The sequence below is a fragment of the Lingula anatina genome, chromosome 1 (genome assembly GCF_051362555.1).
Source record: "Lingula anatina isolate TDL-2025a chromosome 1, LinAna3.0, whole genome shotgun sequence".
Classification (NCBI taxonomy): domain Eukaryota; kingdom Metazoa; phylum Brachiopoda; class Lingulata; order Lingulida; family Lingulidae; genus Lingula; species Lingula anatina.
This window is the reverse complement of record NC_141767.1, coordinates 59,296,586-59,313,680: the sequence shown is the minus strand read 5'-3', so window position 1 is coordinate 59,313,680 and position 17,095 is coordinate 59,296,586. Positions and strand designations below refer to the sequence as shown.

Genomic DNA, 17,095 nt, shown 5'->3' with positions numbered 1-17,095 from the left:
TGAGTTGGAGCTGTCGAAAAGAATTATCAAAACAGCGGACTAAAAACGGTATCCCACAGCATTTTTATTCCAAAGATTCGTAGGTCCAAAATTTTTGAAGGCATTTTCATGAAAATGCATTATGCATTATTGTTCCGAAGACTCGGTGTTCCCAAGTATTTTCTTTACTCCGGCTGTTAAAGTGAATCGTAGCGTGGGAACCAGAGGTAGGGGGAGCGAGGGGGATGCTCTCCCCTTTTTTAAATCCCGCGCAGAAAAAAAAAGGGTCGATCTTAGGGGGCCCACTCACCCACTACATGTATTCCCGATCGCTGGTTCCGAATTCGTTAACCCATAAAACTCCCGAGGCGAATGCATTGCTGACTGCAAGTATTGGTATTACCCATTAAGCTCTACCACTATCCATGGGAATCTATCTACACATGCGTTCCCCCCCCCCCCCCCCCTCCTCTCCACAACCGAAAATATCGCTGGGTGACAGTGTATTAGGGGCCTACCTATCTAACACAAAAATCGAGATTAACATAGCTGTAACAGGTAAAATATGCAGTATGTTTAACCTTGCTACATATCTTTCTGCTAACTTATTTTTTAATATTAAGTCGAATCTTGGGGGGAAATCTGACTTGGCCCTTTATAAACCTGCGACTGGAACGCATATGTGTTTATGTCGTAAAATGTACTTAAGACTGTCGTGAACGAGTACCTATTTCCACTGGAAATGTTTATTGCTTTCGTTTTCGTCGCGTTGACCAAAAGCACGATCGAACCGAGGTCACTTAACAGTTAAAGATAGCTTTTAAAGAAAGTATACAGGTAGGTATTTATTACCGAAGTCACTACCAGAGTATCAAAAAGATGGGGTGGTTTGGTGGTGGGGAGTTATTTTCACACCCCCTACTCAACTTACATGTACTTCTATGGTTAGTTCGCACCATAAAGGATATTATTAAAGCGCATGGCTTTGTCTAAGGTTACATCAGCTATACGGCTACTGCTACTATTTTCACTTGGACCGTATCTTAGCTTTCATAAACGTTATGTTTTATGATATTCATTAACATATCATTAGTTACTTGTTTTGGTAGATAAACAACGGTTGTTAGGATACACTAGTACGTCCCTTTTTGTGGTGATCGGTATCAGAGACGGCAGTTCAAATCCTGAAATTATAAAGGCTTTATTTCAGTCCAGTGACTCTTTATACAGGATCCTACAGTGTATGTCCTCCAAACGTTTAATAGTCTCAATTATAAGCACTCACAATTCTGATTTTCAGGGGAATGGGGAATATAGAGTCGGAACCAATTTACAGCAGAAATGATTTTGAACTGGTTATACGAACCAGCAAAGAATTGGAATTTATTCTAAAAGAACAGTTTAATGCAACAGGAAATGGGCTAGGTGGTGCCTTTTTGTCAATTGATGTTTGAAATGTATGGTACATATTTACAAAACTAGATAAACACAAATGAAAAGAATAAGAATAAACTTGAAATTTAAGATCAGCTAAAGTAATGCAATTATATGTATCATGGCATTGTTCAACTAACAAAGGATTTTTTTGTGCAGGTGATCTCATAGAGAGTGCTTGTACTCATGCAGCCAGGCCACTGCCATTGCCGTTAAAGAATAAAATGCATCGCTTGAAGCGTGAGAGGAACAAGCTTATTCATGATATCAACTACAACAACATTCAAAATAGAGAAAGTTTCATCAGTGATTTTGAGTCTGCTCGTCGGGAACTTAAGAATTTGTTGCCTAGAAGCTACAGCAATGAACCTAGTGGTTGTGGGGTTCAATAAATTATTTAGTCCAAATTATGAAAAAAGTTTTCCCCCCAATTTTGAACTACTGTCCTGACACAAACATAGGAAGGCTTATCAAAGATCTCTGTAGTTTGAGATATCTAGTGAAATGGTAATATTTCAATTTAAAAAGAGGAAAGGATCATTTAAGCACTACAATTGTATCTGTCAGAGAGAGAGAGAGAGAGAGATCAGTTTGAATGCTGAGTATCAAGAAAATTAATGATTTTTAGAAATGTATGTGATTGGGAAGTATTTGTACCTGTGATCAAGATGTCAGCTGTATGTCAATTTTAATAAAACCATAAATCATTGCAGTTTTGTAATGTATATTTTCCATAACATTTGTGCATGATAGAATAAAATGAATATTTAAAAAATATGTCTAAATACACCAATGCTATAGAAGTTCTATTCTCTGGTTGTGATAAACTGTTGAAAAATTGACAATTTCAAATTTAGTATATATACTCTACCAGAATAATTAACGAAATGCACAATCAGACAGCAACAAGTGGTTTCACATACAGGATAAATATCATTGACAAAAATGGCAGTGTTGAAAGTAAGTTGGGATGTCTTTAAAATGATATGTACTATTTATAGTAATATTAAATTTGCCAACTATCAATAGACCATTCACTTTTAGAAACACTGTCAGTAACAGTAAATTTAAAAATAGTCTTGTAAAATTTAAGAAAAAAATTATATTTTTACGTCTTCTTTCCTGGCCATTTGAAGTTCTTAAAAGCCGTAACTGTCTGTGAATGTAAATGAAAGTCCAACTAAAGTGAACAGGACATCAGTTTAACCCAATGGTTCAGTCTCCCTCATCATCCACTCGTATGCCTCTTGCTTATCTTGGTCCTTCAGCTCTTGCCCCACCACTTCCCGGCATAACAGGTGGTATGCATTCAGCCAGTCAATCTGGGAATATGAAGAAACATTGTGAATACAACTTGTTTTTAATGACACACAACATAAAAAATTTGGTAATATTGTAATATGTAACTACTTTGATGTCACTGGTAATTCAGTTACAAATGAATTTAAAGTGTAATGACAACAAAATTTTAATAGTTAAAAAAAAAAACTAATGCCTTTACATTTATGCTGCATTTAAACTTCAAATCCTGATGTACAACTGAGTAAAAAGTCCCATTATGTGAGACATTCAACTCGTGCCTTTCAATTTTGTATAAGTAAACTGTTCACCTCTTTTTGTGACAGCATGGATGGCACCAGCATCTTTGTTTGTATTGGAACCAGAGTCAGAGGTTCAAAAGTTAGGAATCCTTTGTTCTTGAAGTTGTGCTGATAGAATAATAAAAAGATTTATGTAACAGACATCAAAAATTCCTACAGCTGCTAGTGTGGAGTGTCAAACAATTCTAGTTCAATGTTTTGACTAATATAAAGCTGGCACTGAACCCATTCCAGAATATTTTTGGATTTCATGTAGTCTAAAAACTATGTGGCCATTCAGAATAGATGATCTGAGTACTAACTGAGGCGGGGAGACCATCGGGAATCAGTGGCATCACTTTTGAAGTAGGGACGGCCATATTCAGTCAGCAAATCAGTTAGTACTCGGATCATCTATTCTGAATGGCCCCTATGACTTAAAATATGACTCATCAGTTTGGTAAGAAAGCAGGTATGTAAAATATTTTAAATACCAGGTTTATCATCTACTTCAATTTGATTTACTTTAATTTTTTTTTTTTTTTTTTTTTGAGAAATTTGATTTGAGAAATTTCCTGAGAAAACCCCTTTTCCTAGCAAATTCAAATTGCATGTATAAAATGTATTTTGTTAGTATATAACATAGTGGGTTCTATACATTTCCAGATATTATGCTGTGTGGGACAACATGTTGGTCTAACAATCAATTCAAGCAATAACTTTTTCAGACAGTCAGATATCTATATAGTAACAGCAGATAAGCCAAAGTTTCCTTGTCAGGTTTTTCTCCCAAACTACAATAATCTGTTGACAACTGACAGGTGTTAGCAATACCTTATGGAAGTGGGAAGAAAGTGGATGGACTTTGAATTTGATTATAACTGTTAAAAGCATATTTTAAAGGCATTTTCCAGCCTTAAGCAATTTCCGTAAAGTTTCGGTCCGTGTGACAGGTATCATATAAAATCAACAACACTACAACAGACAGCAGGATTTGGTTGTACAGTGGATAACATCCTTGGCTGCCAAACACGCTGCAGTGGCTACAATTCCCACTCAGTCCCATTTTTTAAAATTAAAAATAATAATAATAATTATAATAATTATTATAATATATATTAATATAAAATGATTGTTCATAGTTCTTTTTGCACCTGAAGGCAGGATAGGGAGGTGGGTTTTTAATTTTATTGTTTTTTTACTGGATGTTGGTTGAAAATGCAAGTCACAAACAAATAAAAGGTCTCAATTACCATGATAAAATATTTAGCATCATTTATAAATTACACCAAATACTGTTAACTGTATTTATTGATGTAAAACACTTAAAAAATAAATATTTATTGTTTTGATATGGTGATAAGGTTTCATTGTCTAACTTCCATATTGCATTAGATGTGCCATTGTTTTGTGTAATTATGCTATGACGTCATCGCTTTATGGACCTATGTGGCATTCTCTAGAGCCCGGTTGTTCCAGAAAATTTTTGTTAAAGTCACAAAATCTTTGACTCAGGGCAAGTGTGGAAATCAGACTTTCACACAGAATATAGTATATAAAGAGATTCTATAAATCATGTATAATAATTTCTTATCATGGTTAAATAATTGATGTGACTGGTATCAGCTAGTTTATATGTATTTTTAGAATTTTCTAAGGAAAAAAACTTAGATGTTACAAATGTCAAAACTTTTAAGTTTAAAATTAGATCACTAATTAATGGTTGTCAAAACAGTAAGGGGTGTAGTTTCATCATAATAAGCACAAATATTTGAAAACTTGCCTAAGATCAAATGCATTGCTTCAGATTTAGTGTTCCATATTTAAAGTTCAATATCACTGTATACCTTTGTCTCTGCTTGCTTGACTAAAAACAAATTTTCTATCCTTATTCCAAATTGTCCATCTTCATAGTAACCAGGCTCTGAAGAAAAAAATTCAAATTGAGAGATTAATTTTTTTGGATGATAATAAAATTGATAACACCCAAGCCAAGCAGCCCCGTCATTTTTAATGTTAGTTTGTGCATGCAGTCTTATATAGTATATGCTGTATTATTATCCATCACTTTAACCTTTTAGACCATCTTTTTCTTTGTGTTGAATTTCAATAAACTTAATGTGTTGAATGTCAATAGACTTAAAGGACTATTTTAATACTTAAAAGTCCTTTTAACCAAGTCACAATGGTCCCCTTTACATACCATTGCTGAGAATCATCCCCTCCTGAAGTGGGCAGTCTGTGAAGGACTTGTAGCTGATTCCACAGGGGCCTAATGAAAGTTAATAATGCCATTAATTTGTAAAAATCTTTTTCCAAGAGAGTGACAGAACATGAATAAAGGATGGATATGTACTAAACCATTAATATTGTTTCCAAGAGTATTAACAGAGGAAAATTATCATCATCATTCCTCTTCGTCCCTTTAAGACATAAGGCCACCAGTGGAAAAGACATCCAGTATATTCTTTCCCTAAGCATCCAACTGAATCTATTACTTTCATTATGCTGATATCAGAATAAAGTTAGGTTTTCAGTGACATACCTTCATGGACATTCAGGAAAGCTCCTACTCCATGTCCTGTTCCATGAAGATAATCTTGCCCAACTTCCCATAATGCCGTCCTAGCCAGGGTGTCCAACATATGACCTGTAGGAGAATGCATGAATTAAGAGCTTTGATGTTTCAACAGTTCAAATTCATGACACTTTCCATTGTATTAGTACCTATACTATACACCACATATTTATGATAACAATGTGTATAAATATCTATGATCGAGACAAAAGCAATTGTGACCCATAAGACAACTCACGGTATGAATTTTTTAAAGTTAACCATTGAAACTCAAATCTATATACATTTAATCAAATATATCAAGATGCAACTAAAAAACAGTATGCACGGTACTTCTAAAACTGTTTTGTGAAAGTACCATACCTTTGGTTTTATTTGGAAATATCACAAGTGCTAAAGCTATATGGCCCTGAAGAACTCTAGTGAAACACTCCTGTTGGAATGCCGTTGGTTTACCAAAATGCATAGTCCTGGTGACATCAGTTGTGCCATCCCTATTGTATATAAAACATACATCATACTGCAAACGTAATATCAGGCCTACCAGACAGACACACATATGCATACATTTGAACATCATACAATATAATTTCTAAATTTTCAGATTTTGGTTTGGTATATGATTTGGGATATGCGATTTCGAAAGGCAATCTTCTCCAAATTGATATGCTACATATGTTGCTAGCATAACTATATTATCATTAAGATGATGGTTTTCTACCTGTACTGAGCTCCAGAGTCACAAAGGTACATTTCATCCACTGACAACTCACGAGATGTCTCTTTGGAAGGACTTTTGTTGGACAAGAAAACACAAAAGAAAAAAGAAATAGGAAAAATCAGACAAACCTAGATAAGGAGACATTTATTGCAAAAAATCTCAAGTCTGGCATACCTGTACTGTGCCCCAGAGTCGCACAGATAAATCTCATCAGTGGAGAGAGGACGGTTGGTGTCAGGGACTGGTCTGAAAATCCGGCATCATTAACAAAGATTTAGTTTAACTAATACTTTTTCGCATCCCATTTGAAAACACTTTTGAACTATTAGTCAAAATGTTTTTTTTAAATCTGCTTTAAACCACTTAAAAATCTAAAGCTTTTATAATTAGAGAAGAATGTATGTATTTACATTGTTTTTCATCAGCTCAATGCTGTATGTTCTGTCTGATTATGAAGAAGACTTCATATTATTTAGCAAATTAGTTTCACTCTGCTATCCTATTTGACAGTAAAAACTGCTCAATACCCCCCACTTACCTATAGTGTATCACAGCACCGTTAGGACCTGAACTGGAAATGGTGGAAAAACTTAAACTCACATAATCTTCCTGCTGCCTAAAATAAAGAGAGTTGCAGAAAAATATTAGGCAAATAATACAAAAAAAATCTTTTTCTCTTTGATATTCAGGATTTTTTTTTTGTTTATTAGAATTTTTTCATCATTTCTTTAGGCTTTTACACTTAGTTTATGTGATATAGAACATACCTCTTAATCAATTCTAGTTTTTCAGCAGCTGACATCTCTGAAACATTGCCTTTTGGAACCTTTTAATGGAAAGAACAGTGCAAAAAATCTTTAAAATTACTAATCTTTGACAGCTTCCTAAAGAATTTTAACCTCACTATGATCAAAAGAAATAAATAGCTAATTTTATTGTTTTAATGGCCATTCTCCAAAATAAAAATTAAAGATTATGTCTAGAAATCACAAGTATTTTGACCGTACCTTTTTCTTTGTCAACTGAAACATTTTCACTAGGCTACCTACCTCCTTCTCCAACCAAGCAAAATATTCACATAGTGTAACAGCATCTTTGACATGAGCTCTTTTCATACAATCTATCTCTGTGCTGTTCTTTTTGCTTTTCATCTCTGCTATAGGGCTCAATTCTCCATAATGATTGTTCTACGTGTATATAAAAATGTTGTAGCTCTTTAAAATAACCACTTTGAGTTGATAAAAAAAAAGGTTATTTACATGCAATTACTAGAAAACGTACAAAAAATATATCTATCATACAGCAGAAATCAAACTAAAAGGCTTTCATACCACTGACTTCATAAAGTCTATATGACATTACGTTATATACCCAACAATGTAATGCTATGTACACACACACTAAAAATTAAAACAGACAATTTGTAAGGACCTACCTGCGGAACCAAACTGACCAAGGCATAACTAGATTTATTGCTTATCTGAAAAAGATAACACCAAACTATATTTGCCTAATTATAGTTATAGACTATTGACTGCATATACAATTGGCAGTCAATAGTCAATTGTTTTATCATAAGTCTATGCAGAAAACTTTAAAAAATGAGTCAATTTGAATATGTATCAATCTATATCATGGTATGATCACTCACCCACACTTTCCCTGTTATGCCTTCCATTAACGCACTGATATAGTCTTTTATGGAGTCATAGGGATAAAGAGTAACTGTTATGTCACTGCCATCTCCATTCTGTTGTGCGGCATTGAGGTGATGAAGAACTGCTGCATCTAGCTTGGTTTCATCTATCCATAATCTTTAAAAATAAAACAGAGATGATGACATTCAATGTAGGTGGCCTATACACTTTAGTTCATATACTCAGTGATGTTGTCTTCAGCCTAATAAATTAATGATGTTGGTTAATTCTGGCATTCAACTGAAAGTAGCATTCCAAGCTCACCAACACAGTTCAAAGTATCTAAATCAAATATCTAAAGATCTTATCTATTTTAACATGTTGAATTAATTCCACAAGAAACAAATATTCCTCAAAACTAAATGACATCATACAGATTTACAATCAATGACATTACTACAACTATCTTTCATACATGACAGAACAAGAAGGTATATGCTAGCTTACCCGACCATGTCTTCCTTTACAATGGCATAGGAAAAGAACACGGGGTTGTAGGCAATATCTGATCCCCTCAAATTAAACAGCCCTGAATCATAAAAACAATATGGTGAAGTAGGTGACAGAATGTTTCCTAATATTTAGCAAATTAGTTTCACTCTGCCATCCTATTTGACGGTAAAAACTGCTCAATACCCCCCACGTACCCATAAAACCTTATTAAAACTGAGTTTCTTCTTTCAAATAATAAATCTCTATATTCTCTCCTGCTCTTTTAAAAATCAGAAACTTTGTATAAAAGAGAATAATGATTTTTAATTATTAAGCAAAATTCTACAATTTAAAAAAGTTGCAGATTACTTACAAGCAATTTCATCCAAAGCTGTAACAACCAGCATTCCAACCTTTTTCTCCTTCATTTTGGCTCTTACTTGTCTAACTTTGTCCTGCCAAGTAGAACCTAAATAGTTTTTTAACATAAGTGTTTAGGAAAAAATTGTCAATACCAAAATTACAAAATTTAACATTTTTGATACACTTACATTTAAATAAGAAAATTCTAAGCACTAGTCAGAACTATTATACCTGTGTATTTCAGAGGCTGCACAATGAGAGGGTTGTTAGGTGGAGGTGGTCGGTCATTCCATGCAATGTCCACTAAATTTTGAGCCACCGGCACCAACATATGACCATTTGATTCCAAAGTCTTAGACAACTCTTTCCATCTCTCTGAAAGTATTACTGAACAGTAGTTTGCCTATCCCTGATGTTTCTAGGCATTGAAGATATCACTTAACAATGGTAAAGCTTTGTCATTCTTTTTGTTCCTTATTTTTGTGAAAATGTAAGGTTATGTGTATCTAAATATATAATTGCAAGAAATCTCTGGTACTTCGTGTAAATCTAAAATCCCATGATTTACAAATATAAATATACAAAATAAAATATGTAATAGATTCTAACCAGCAGACAGCAGGAATGGATCAACTCCAACTTTGCCACTTGGTGGCAACACCTGCAAGCATATAGTAAAAATTTAACCATGTATTGCATCAAACTAAAATTACACTTTGTTTAAAAAGTATATTATTCCATCTTTAAGGGCACCAAAAAAATAATAAAATAATAATAATAATAAATAAAATAAATAAATAAAATAAACAAATAAATAAATAAATAAAGTAATTAATAAGGAAATAGTAACTATTAAATGAAGTTCTCAAACCCTCCTACTTGGATTCACACAATTACATTTCAATAAACTAATCCCAATATATGTACAAGAAACCAAGAAAATGACTAATATCCTCCATTGGTTCTCATTACCTCAAGATCAATTGGGCAACTAACATACAAACTTACAGTTAATGCATATGAGGACAAATGGTTATTACCTTTGATAACCAATCTCCTTGAGTTGGAGTTTCAGGAAGGCCTGCAAAGACAAAAAGCAGACTCATTTAAGTTTTAACAACTTTAAAATACTTATTCATTTTGAAACTTTTAGCAAAACATAATGGTTTAGGTAGCTGTCAAACAACTTTGCTTAAATGATGTAGCTGAACATTCAAGACCAGGTAACTAACCATGCTTCATCAGAGTCCAGTTGTCATCCATTTGTCTCTCTGCCTGCAGGAAGTAGCGTCCATCCGTCCACATTGCTGCTTTATTTTGCACAATAACTGCTGATCCTACAGTGAAAACAATATGGTCTTACTGAAATCATGCAATATGCAGTGCATTGAATTTTGTTTTCTAATACCACTTTGTCAACTATTTTATCACCAGACAAAAATCTGACTACAAACAGACAAATGAAATGAATAATATACTTGCTAAATTTTTTGTTGCAATTGATAGCCCTCTGCAAATTTTCTAACCAGTCCTTTTCATTATAGATTATCATTTTTTCAGTGATAGGACAAAGAAGTCACACTTCTCACCAAAAGGAGTTTGAAATATAATACTTAGCATCTCAACATGTTCTTGTTATAACGTAAATTTCTTTTCTTTTTCCATAATGGAAGCTTAGTACAACCAAATATAGATCGTTTTATGTGACCTCAAGATTCTTGTAATAATGAAGGTGACAGCCAAAGCTCCAGCTAGTAGCAAATCTGAAACAAATTCAACTGTTTTCTCACAAATAAACATAAGCTTCAGATAACCAATCACCTTTTTAAATAACTTCAGTTTTGAGAAAATATATGAACTCCCAAGTTGTATATAACCTTGACTTGCCTTACCTGCAGACCCTGAGAATCCACTAACAAACTCTCTTCTACAGTCACAAGGAGCTATGTACTCACTCTGAAAGGTTTCAAATACACACATTAAATATGCATATTTTTTAATATTTAAAAATACTGATAATGGATTTCAAATTTCTCTTTTAAATGAAAGAAAGATTCATTTCATTTGTCTGCTCTGTGTGGAAAAAATAAAAAATAAACTTTAAAAAAATGTTACTGATATTTACTATTTTCAAAGACAAAAAATATATATATATATACTTGTTTCCATCACCTGTTAATGTGACTGGTTGAAAAAATCTCTAAAGTGCAGAAAAGATATATGTTCTAAGACTAATTGAAAAACAGGATTTATTATGTGAACTATCATGGAAAATGTTGATTGATATTGAATTATGTCATCATGAACTTCAGTAATGGACAGTGGATTACGTGAAAATTTTATACTGTGCCTTATCGCTGTGTCGATCATGATAATTAATTAATATTCTAAACATATTGCATCTGGTGATTTTTCTAATGTACAGAAATGCTATTTTGCAATAACCATCAAGTAAGATTCATTAGATACAAAAATGTGGCTTTTTAAACCTCTTTTCTAAGATTTTTCAATAGTGCCCAAAAGTGTCCCGTCAGAGACGTCCCGTCAGAGACAGTGACTTTTTACACTCAACAGCCCATGCTGCCAAGGAAAGTAAACAAAACTGGCCTGTTTGTGCATTAATTGCTTCCCAAGACTTTTATCTTGCAATATGAATCACAAAAGTCTTGATTAAATGAAATTTCAAAGAGAATTTTGCATTGGAGTTTTGGTAAAAAAATACAGGGGTCAAAAATGTCCCGTCAGAGACCGACCTTTAAGTGATTGTCATTCCCACATTAATTTCAATACAAATTAGCTGCTTGTTTTACATAATCCTTTATGGTCCAGCTAAATAAAAATGTATTTAAAAGAAACCATGTGGATCGTTTACCAACTGTAATTTTTAAAATTGTCTCTAAAATGTCCCGTCAGAGACATTTCAAATACCGTGTTTTGACCCATATATATATATATATATATATCGCATGATACACTTCTTAGTAGTATATGTATACTTGTCATCAAAAGCACAAAGCATACTAAAACACTGACATTTACTTACAAATATATTTAAAAACACACTTTGCTTTAAATGATTTAAAGAAAAATACCAAAAAGCACATAATACCTGGTGAGCATCTTCTGAAGGTACAATATATGCCTGGAGTTCCTCCGTGACATAGTGACTGTTTTTCATCAAGCCACGCAACTTATGAAGAATTAATGAGGTATTCTTGGCAGACATGGAGCAAAACCTGAAACTAATGAACATCTTTTAAAACAACAGTGTTATACCAGCCCTCTATATACATCCAAGTTATTAATATGTAAAAATCTTCAGTGTAAAAAAAATTCACAAATAATGCACTGAGCCTTTATTCATAAAATCAGTTGAGGGGTGTGTGGAGGGTGATACACTGCTTCATTAATCACATATGTTAAAACAATCACAATTATTGTTTTATATTTTATCTACATTATAAAAAGTATTGAATAATTTGCCATTAAAATGTTGTCAAAACCAATTATGGCATGGTCTCGTAGCGTTTTTATGCTCAGACCATCAAAAACATTTGGTTTTTAGTAATCCTAATTTTTAACTGTCATGTGCAGACATGGTTATGACTGGTCATGACCACTTAAAATGGCAGAAGACCTGCAATTTTTTAATGTTGATTGTCAACACTTTTAAATCGAAATCAATGAGTATGCAGTTAAAATAATTTCAATGCAAAGCTGATTATCCAGCAAAGTTAAATTTTGCAAAAAAAGAAAACTTTCTTAACAAATAATACAGCATTGATTCAATTTAGTCCTTTAATGCTACCTACTTACTGTAGCCCAAATACGAAAAGAAGGGACCTACTGACTGACTGCAAGGCCACACAACGGTAGTAGTCACGCCATAAAGGTACAGTAAACAATGCAGGTGGTTCGGCCTAAGAAAGTTCATCTCGAGTTACTCTAAAAAGTCGTCGTTGGTAAAATGCCTACCTTAATGAATACTCGATAAGGGATAATCTGCGACACCACAAACGTCTAAAAAACGGCATTCGCCGAGTTCTTCTGCAGTTTTTCAGGTATGCAGTAGGAGATGCCGCTGCTGTTTAGTTCACATGCAAGCTGCCATAACAGTGTCCCGTATGAAGTGTGTTTGCAGGGAGTGGGGGAGTTTGTCATGTCACATCCAACGCATTCGAGGCTACTTGGGGGACCTTGCGTAATCATAATACATATTACGGGGACACATTTTCCCGTTTTGGATGTTGAATCAATCACACAATTGTAATGGTCTAATATTTAAGAAAAATACTTCATTCAATCTCTGTTAAGAAATTATATTTAAGATATAATTAAGAAAACTGTAATAAGCTTGTTCTTACTGATCAACTTATTTATATATCTTTTTAAAAAAGTTCCAAATAAGCAAATGGAAATGATGCCGTTTACGTAGAGGCAATATCGTCTACACAAAAATGTGCAACATAAATCGCTTATTAGCGTATGATGAACACTTCCTTAAGTAAACTTGCAAAACAATCTTATAATAAATGTCAGTAGTTTTAAAATTTTACTTTTGTGTTTCTAGTCCACATCTCAAGAATTGGAACAAAATCAAGATTACGGTAACTGCTATCAAATACAATTTGGAAAAAAAGAAAAAAAAAAGACATAAGGCATCAATAATTTTAAAAGGCATTCTGTAATTACAGTATCACTTTATTTTGTTTTCATTTCTCAAAAATATAATAAACAAACCATGGTATATTTGCAGAAAAACTGTCACAATTTTTTCAGGGAAAATCAATTTTTATACTGTAACCATTCCAATGGATAAGACATGCTTTAAGCAATTTCAGTCATTAATTTGGTATATATAAAGATATATATCAACACATAAAACATATCAACAATTATATTTGATACAACAAAAATAAATATTCCACAGCACCTTTGCATATATATATACATATATATCAAATTAACAATTAGCAAGGGACATGGCTAAGAGTGAAGCAATGCATTCTCAGGCTGCTTTTAAAGAATTTTTCTTTATGCTGAAGTTAAAAATACTAAACCATATTGAAAGCATTTTTGTATTTAAATCTTAAATCATTAGCCACGGAGCATCTACATATATAAACAAGTACATTCAACACACGCAAGCCCTTTTTAAATCTCTGGACCTGTACTATAAAAAAAACTTCTTAAAAGGTGGAATGTAGAAAGATAATAAAAGTTAGGTGTACAATCAACTCCCCCCCCCCCCCAAATATTTAAATCTTAAACCATTAGTCACAGAGAGCATCTATAAGCATGTTTATGGATCTCACTACATTCAATATATACAATCCTTTTTTAATCTCTTGACCTGTACGACTTAAAAATAAACTTCTTAACAAATGGAATGTAGAAACATAGTAAAAGTTAGGTGTACAATCTACTCAATTTTCATTGAAACAGGAGACAGGGGGTTGAAGTTGGTGTTTTGCTGAATTGGATACAGGAATAACAAACTACAAATACTCAAATACTGTAGTTATATTAGATCACAGCTACCCACCAACTACTGTTACTCAATGTTATGAAGAATACCTTAAGTTTTGGGTTTTATAATCACCTGAGCATTAATATACTTGAGTTTGCTGTCTACTGGAGTCACATAGATCACACATTCATTTATATCAAAGGTCCACTTCAGCTGGCCCTTCAATTCTACAGTGAAACCTTTTGGGTAGTGAAATTTGGGCACAAATATTTCTGTGGGTTGCTGTATTGCAACTAAATGAACATATCTATAGGTAAATATTAAAGAAGTGAGATTGAAGTTTAAATACTTGGGAGTGCCAGCAGTGGCTCTTGGGTAGACACGCGAAAAGGACCTCACTTGATTCCAGTTTACACTTCCATTGGAATAATAAAAGGAAGAGTCCCAGTATGTCCAAGACTGGAGTGCGGCATCTGCCCCCTGCATAGTGGACTCACATTCTACTGTCCCCTCTGTTTTGTTATTACCATCTGTGCTACAAATACCAAACTCAGTGAGGAAGGAACCTCCTCCTATTTTTTCTCTATCACCACGGACAGCAAGAAATACAAAAGGACCCCAGAAGTCATCACAGGCTATTCTTTTCCATTCAGGGTAGGGAAAGGGTTCATCTGCAGGTTTATCAAACCAACAGTAATAATGATATGACAAAGCACTGCGGTTCTTGTAGTCACTTCCTCCAGGTACCATGTTAAATCCAGTTCCAAAGTGATGATAATCATTTTTGTAGATAACACCCCAAGTTACTGGCTCGTAAAATATAATTGTGTCATCATCCACTGCACGAATGGCTTTATTTATCACTTTGTACATTGGCATTAGATTACGACTACCTGCATTGCCTGGTAATAGTAAACTCAGATTGCTCCATATGTCTCCTGCCCAAGGTTCATTGATAAGTTCATAGCCAAGAACACCACCCCTGCCCTTAAATATCTTAGCAGTGGTCTGCCAAAATCGTGAAAAGTAGCCCAATGCATTACTTCTGTTACTGTATAATCCCTGAAATGCCATGCCAGTGGCTTTAGCTAGATATCCATCTTCCCACGAGCCTATATTCTTAAAGGGCCACGGAAAAGCTTCATCTTGAGAGGGGTTGGGAAGTTTATTTACCAACCATAATGGAATCCCATCATATGACTGAAATTTGGAAGACATGACATCTTGATGCATGTCAAGCAGAGAGTACATGCCATAGTTTTCCAAAGTGTCAACAATCGAAGACATAATATTTGCATATGTCGTGTTGAAGACACCTTCTTGTGGTTCGAGTCCACTCCACATCATACCTAATCTTACTGCATTGAATCCCCAATTTTTGTAGTCTCTTAGTTTGGTTTTGTTTAGTAGAGTTGCTGGATACCAGGGAAATCCTTTCTGCACCATGTTAATGCCATGGAAAAGCATCACACGCCCATTGGGGTCCACAAACCATCCATCAGCATTAACAGATATCTTTTGAAGACCAGCTGCAGAGATACTGGGTGCTTGGGTAGTGAGGAGGAAAACTGCCACTGCCATATACAAAATCTTCAATGACTCCATACTCATCAGTCTTGGGTGTGGAAAGTTTCTATATCAATACTGGATACAATGTGACTGCAAATAACTAAAAACGGACGAAATATTGTAGTGTTATCAAGATTGAGTTATCAACAGCTAATAATATAAGAGTACATGTACACGTACATGTAATGTACACATGAGTCAATCAAAAGCTCGCAATCTGTACAGTGTGGTAGAGTGCCGGTCAACTTTGAGGCAAAACATGTTAGGATGGATAGAATCCGGTAAGTCGTCACAGTCTACATCACCAGACGGTCATCCGACTTCTTGTACTACGTACGTAACTTGTGTGTCCTGCCAGCATATTGTGAGAGCTGGGTCACCTCACTAGAGTTGTAAAACTGCTACCTGGTCAAGGATCAACTTTAATATCCCCACGCTAGTTAACTTCAAAACCTCATCTTTCTCACCGAAAATTCCTAATTTAACAGTTGGTTTCGGCTTAACCTGAATCTCGTGACACTAATTCATGACCTCGATATGATAACAACAACACACTGCGTGGAAACGAGGCTCACAAGAGCAATTTATATTCCGAAATCGAGGCGAAGATAAATGATTGATTGAACATTGTATACTTATAAATATAGGGTGTTTTCCGTTGAAGGACAATCAGTGGCTTTCACTCTGTCAATAGTTATGTCAAATATTTCTGTTTCACCAACATAACTATATTTCCCCTTTTAATTTTCTTAAACAATGAAAGTTGTACCCACTTAAAATGCTCTTGACCTACAAGCAATTAACTGGGCACTAATTTGTCTAATGATGTAGATAGGGAGACAAGCTTCTGTTTATATAAACTTGGTCTTATAGATAGTTACATGTAAATAAAATGGAAAAATACTGTAGTCTTTCTATATGATATTGTATTCAAATAAATATTCATCTTATCAGCTTTTTATTTTCTCTCTCTTTCTCTTAAATCCTACATATTTGGAACACTAACACTATTGTGTTGGTAATGTAAGCTTCCAAATTAAAAGATGCAGCATGGAAAGCTAAATATTCACCTGATGGTGTACAAAATCATTTGAATAAACTTTGATTCTGGACAAACCAAAAAAAAATGCTGATTTTATGTTTGGTGACATTCTGTTGGCTATTGGATGTTTCTATTGGATGTTCTTCCCAATTTAAAGAAATGAAATAATTCAAGGGGTACTGAAATCACCTGAATGAACATGGGGTTTGAATTTAAAAATATGTAGTTGT

At 34.0% G+C, this 17,095-nt stretch overlaps 2 protein-coding genes and 1 long non-coding RNA gene across 5 annotated transcripts; 1 reads left to right on the top strand and 2 right to left on the bottom strand.

The window, feature by feature from the left end:
* The first annotated feature begins 708 nt into the window (after positions 1-708).
* LOC106179999 (uncharacterized) lies at positions 709-2,122 on the top strand. The gene is made up of 3 exons (XR_001240084.2): positions 709-816; positions 1,280-1,404; positions 1,573-2,122. It is a non-coding gene; the product is annotated as an uncharacterized LOC106179999 (long non-coding RNA).
* Positions 2,121-12,945, bottom strand: LOC106179997 (xaa-Pro aminopeptidase 1). 3 transcript variants are annotated; one of them, XM_013563842.2, is made up of 21 exons: positions 12,760-12,945; positions 11,894-12,026; positions 10,677-10,740; positions 10,017-10,121; positions 9,825-9,865; positions 9,394-9,445; positions 9,016-9,159; positions 8,795-8,890; positions 8,437-8,518; positions 7,944-8,106; positions 7,728-7,772; positions 7,342-7,479; positions 7,060-7,118; positions 6,831-6,908; positions 6,293-6,364; positions 5,935-6,065; positions 5,539-5,643; positions 5,197-5,265; positions 4,841-4,917; positions 3,024-3,122; positions 2,121-2,735 (listed from the first exon to the last, which is right to left on the bottom strand). In XM_013563842.2, exons 1-21 carry the CDS (start codon positions 12,816-12,818, stop codon positions 2,616-2,618), a joined length of 1,932 nt encoding a protein of 643 aa, XP_013419296.1. In that variant the 5' UTR covers positions 12,819-12,945; the 3' UTR covers positions 2,121-2,615. The 3 variants fall into 3 exon arrangements, with proteins under 3 accessions (XP_013419296.1, XP_013419297.1, XP_013419295.2); XM_013563843.2 differs by lacking the exon at positions 6,293-6,364 and adding an exon at positions 6,467-6,538 and having other exon boundaries at positions 11,894-12,020; positions 12,760-12,920; XM_013563841.2 differs by lacking the exon at positions 6,293-6,364 and adding an exon at positions 6,467-6,538 and having other exon boundaries at positions 12,760-12,808.
* A 504-nt stretch (positions 12,946-13,449) lies between these two features.
* Positions 13,450-16,388, bottom strand: LOC106179962 (endoglycoceramidase). Its single transcript, XM_013563790.2, has one exon. It carries the CDS (start codon positions 15,863-15,865, stop codon positions 14,363-14,365), a length of 1,503 nt encoding a protein of 500 aa, XP_013419244.2. The 5' UTR covers positions 15,866-16,388; the 3' UTR covers positions 13,450-14,362.
* Positions 16,389-17,095: the final 707 nt, after the last annotated feature.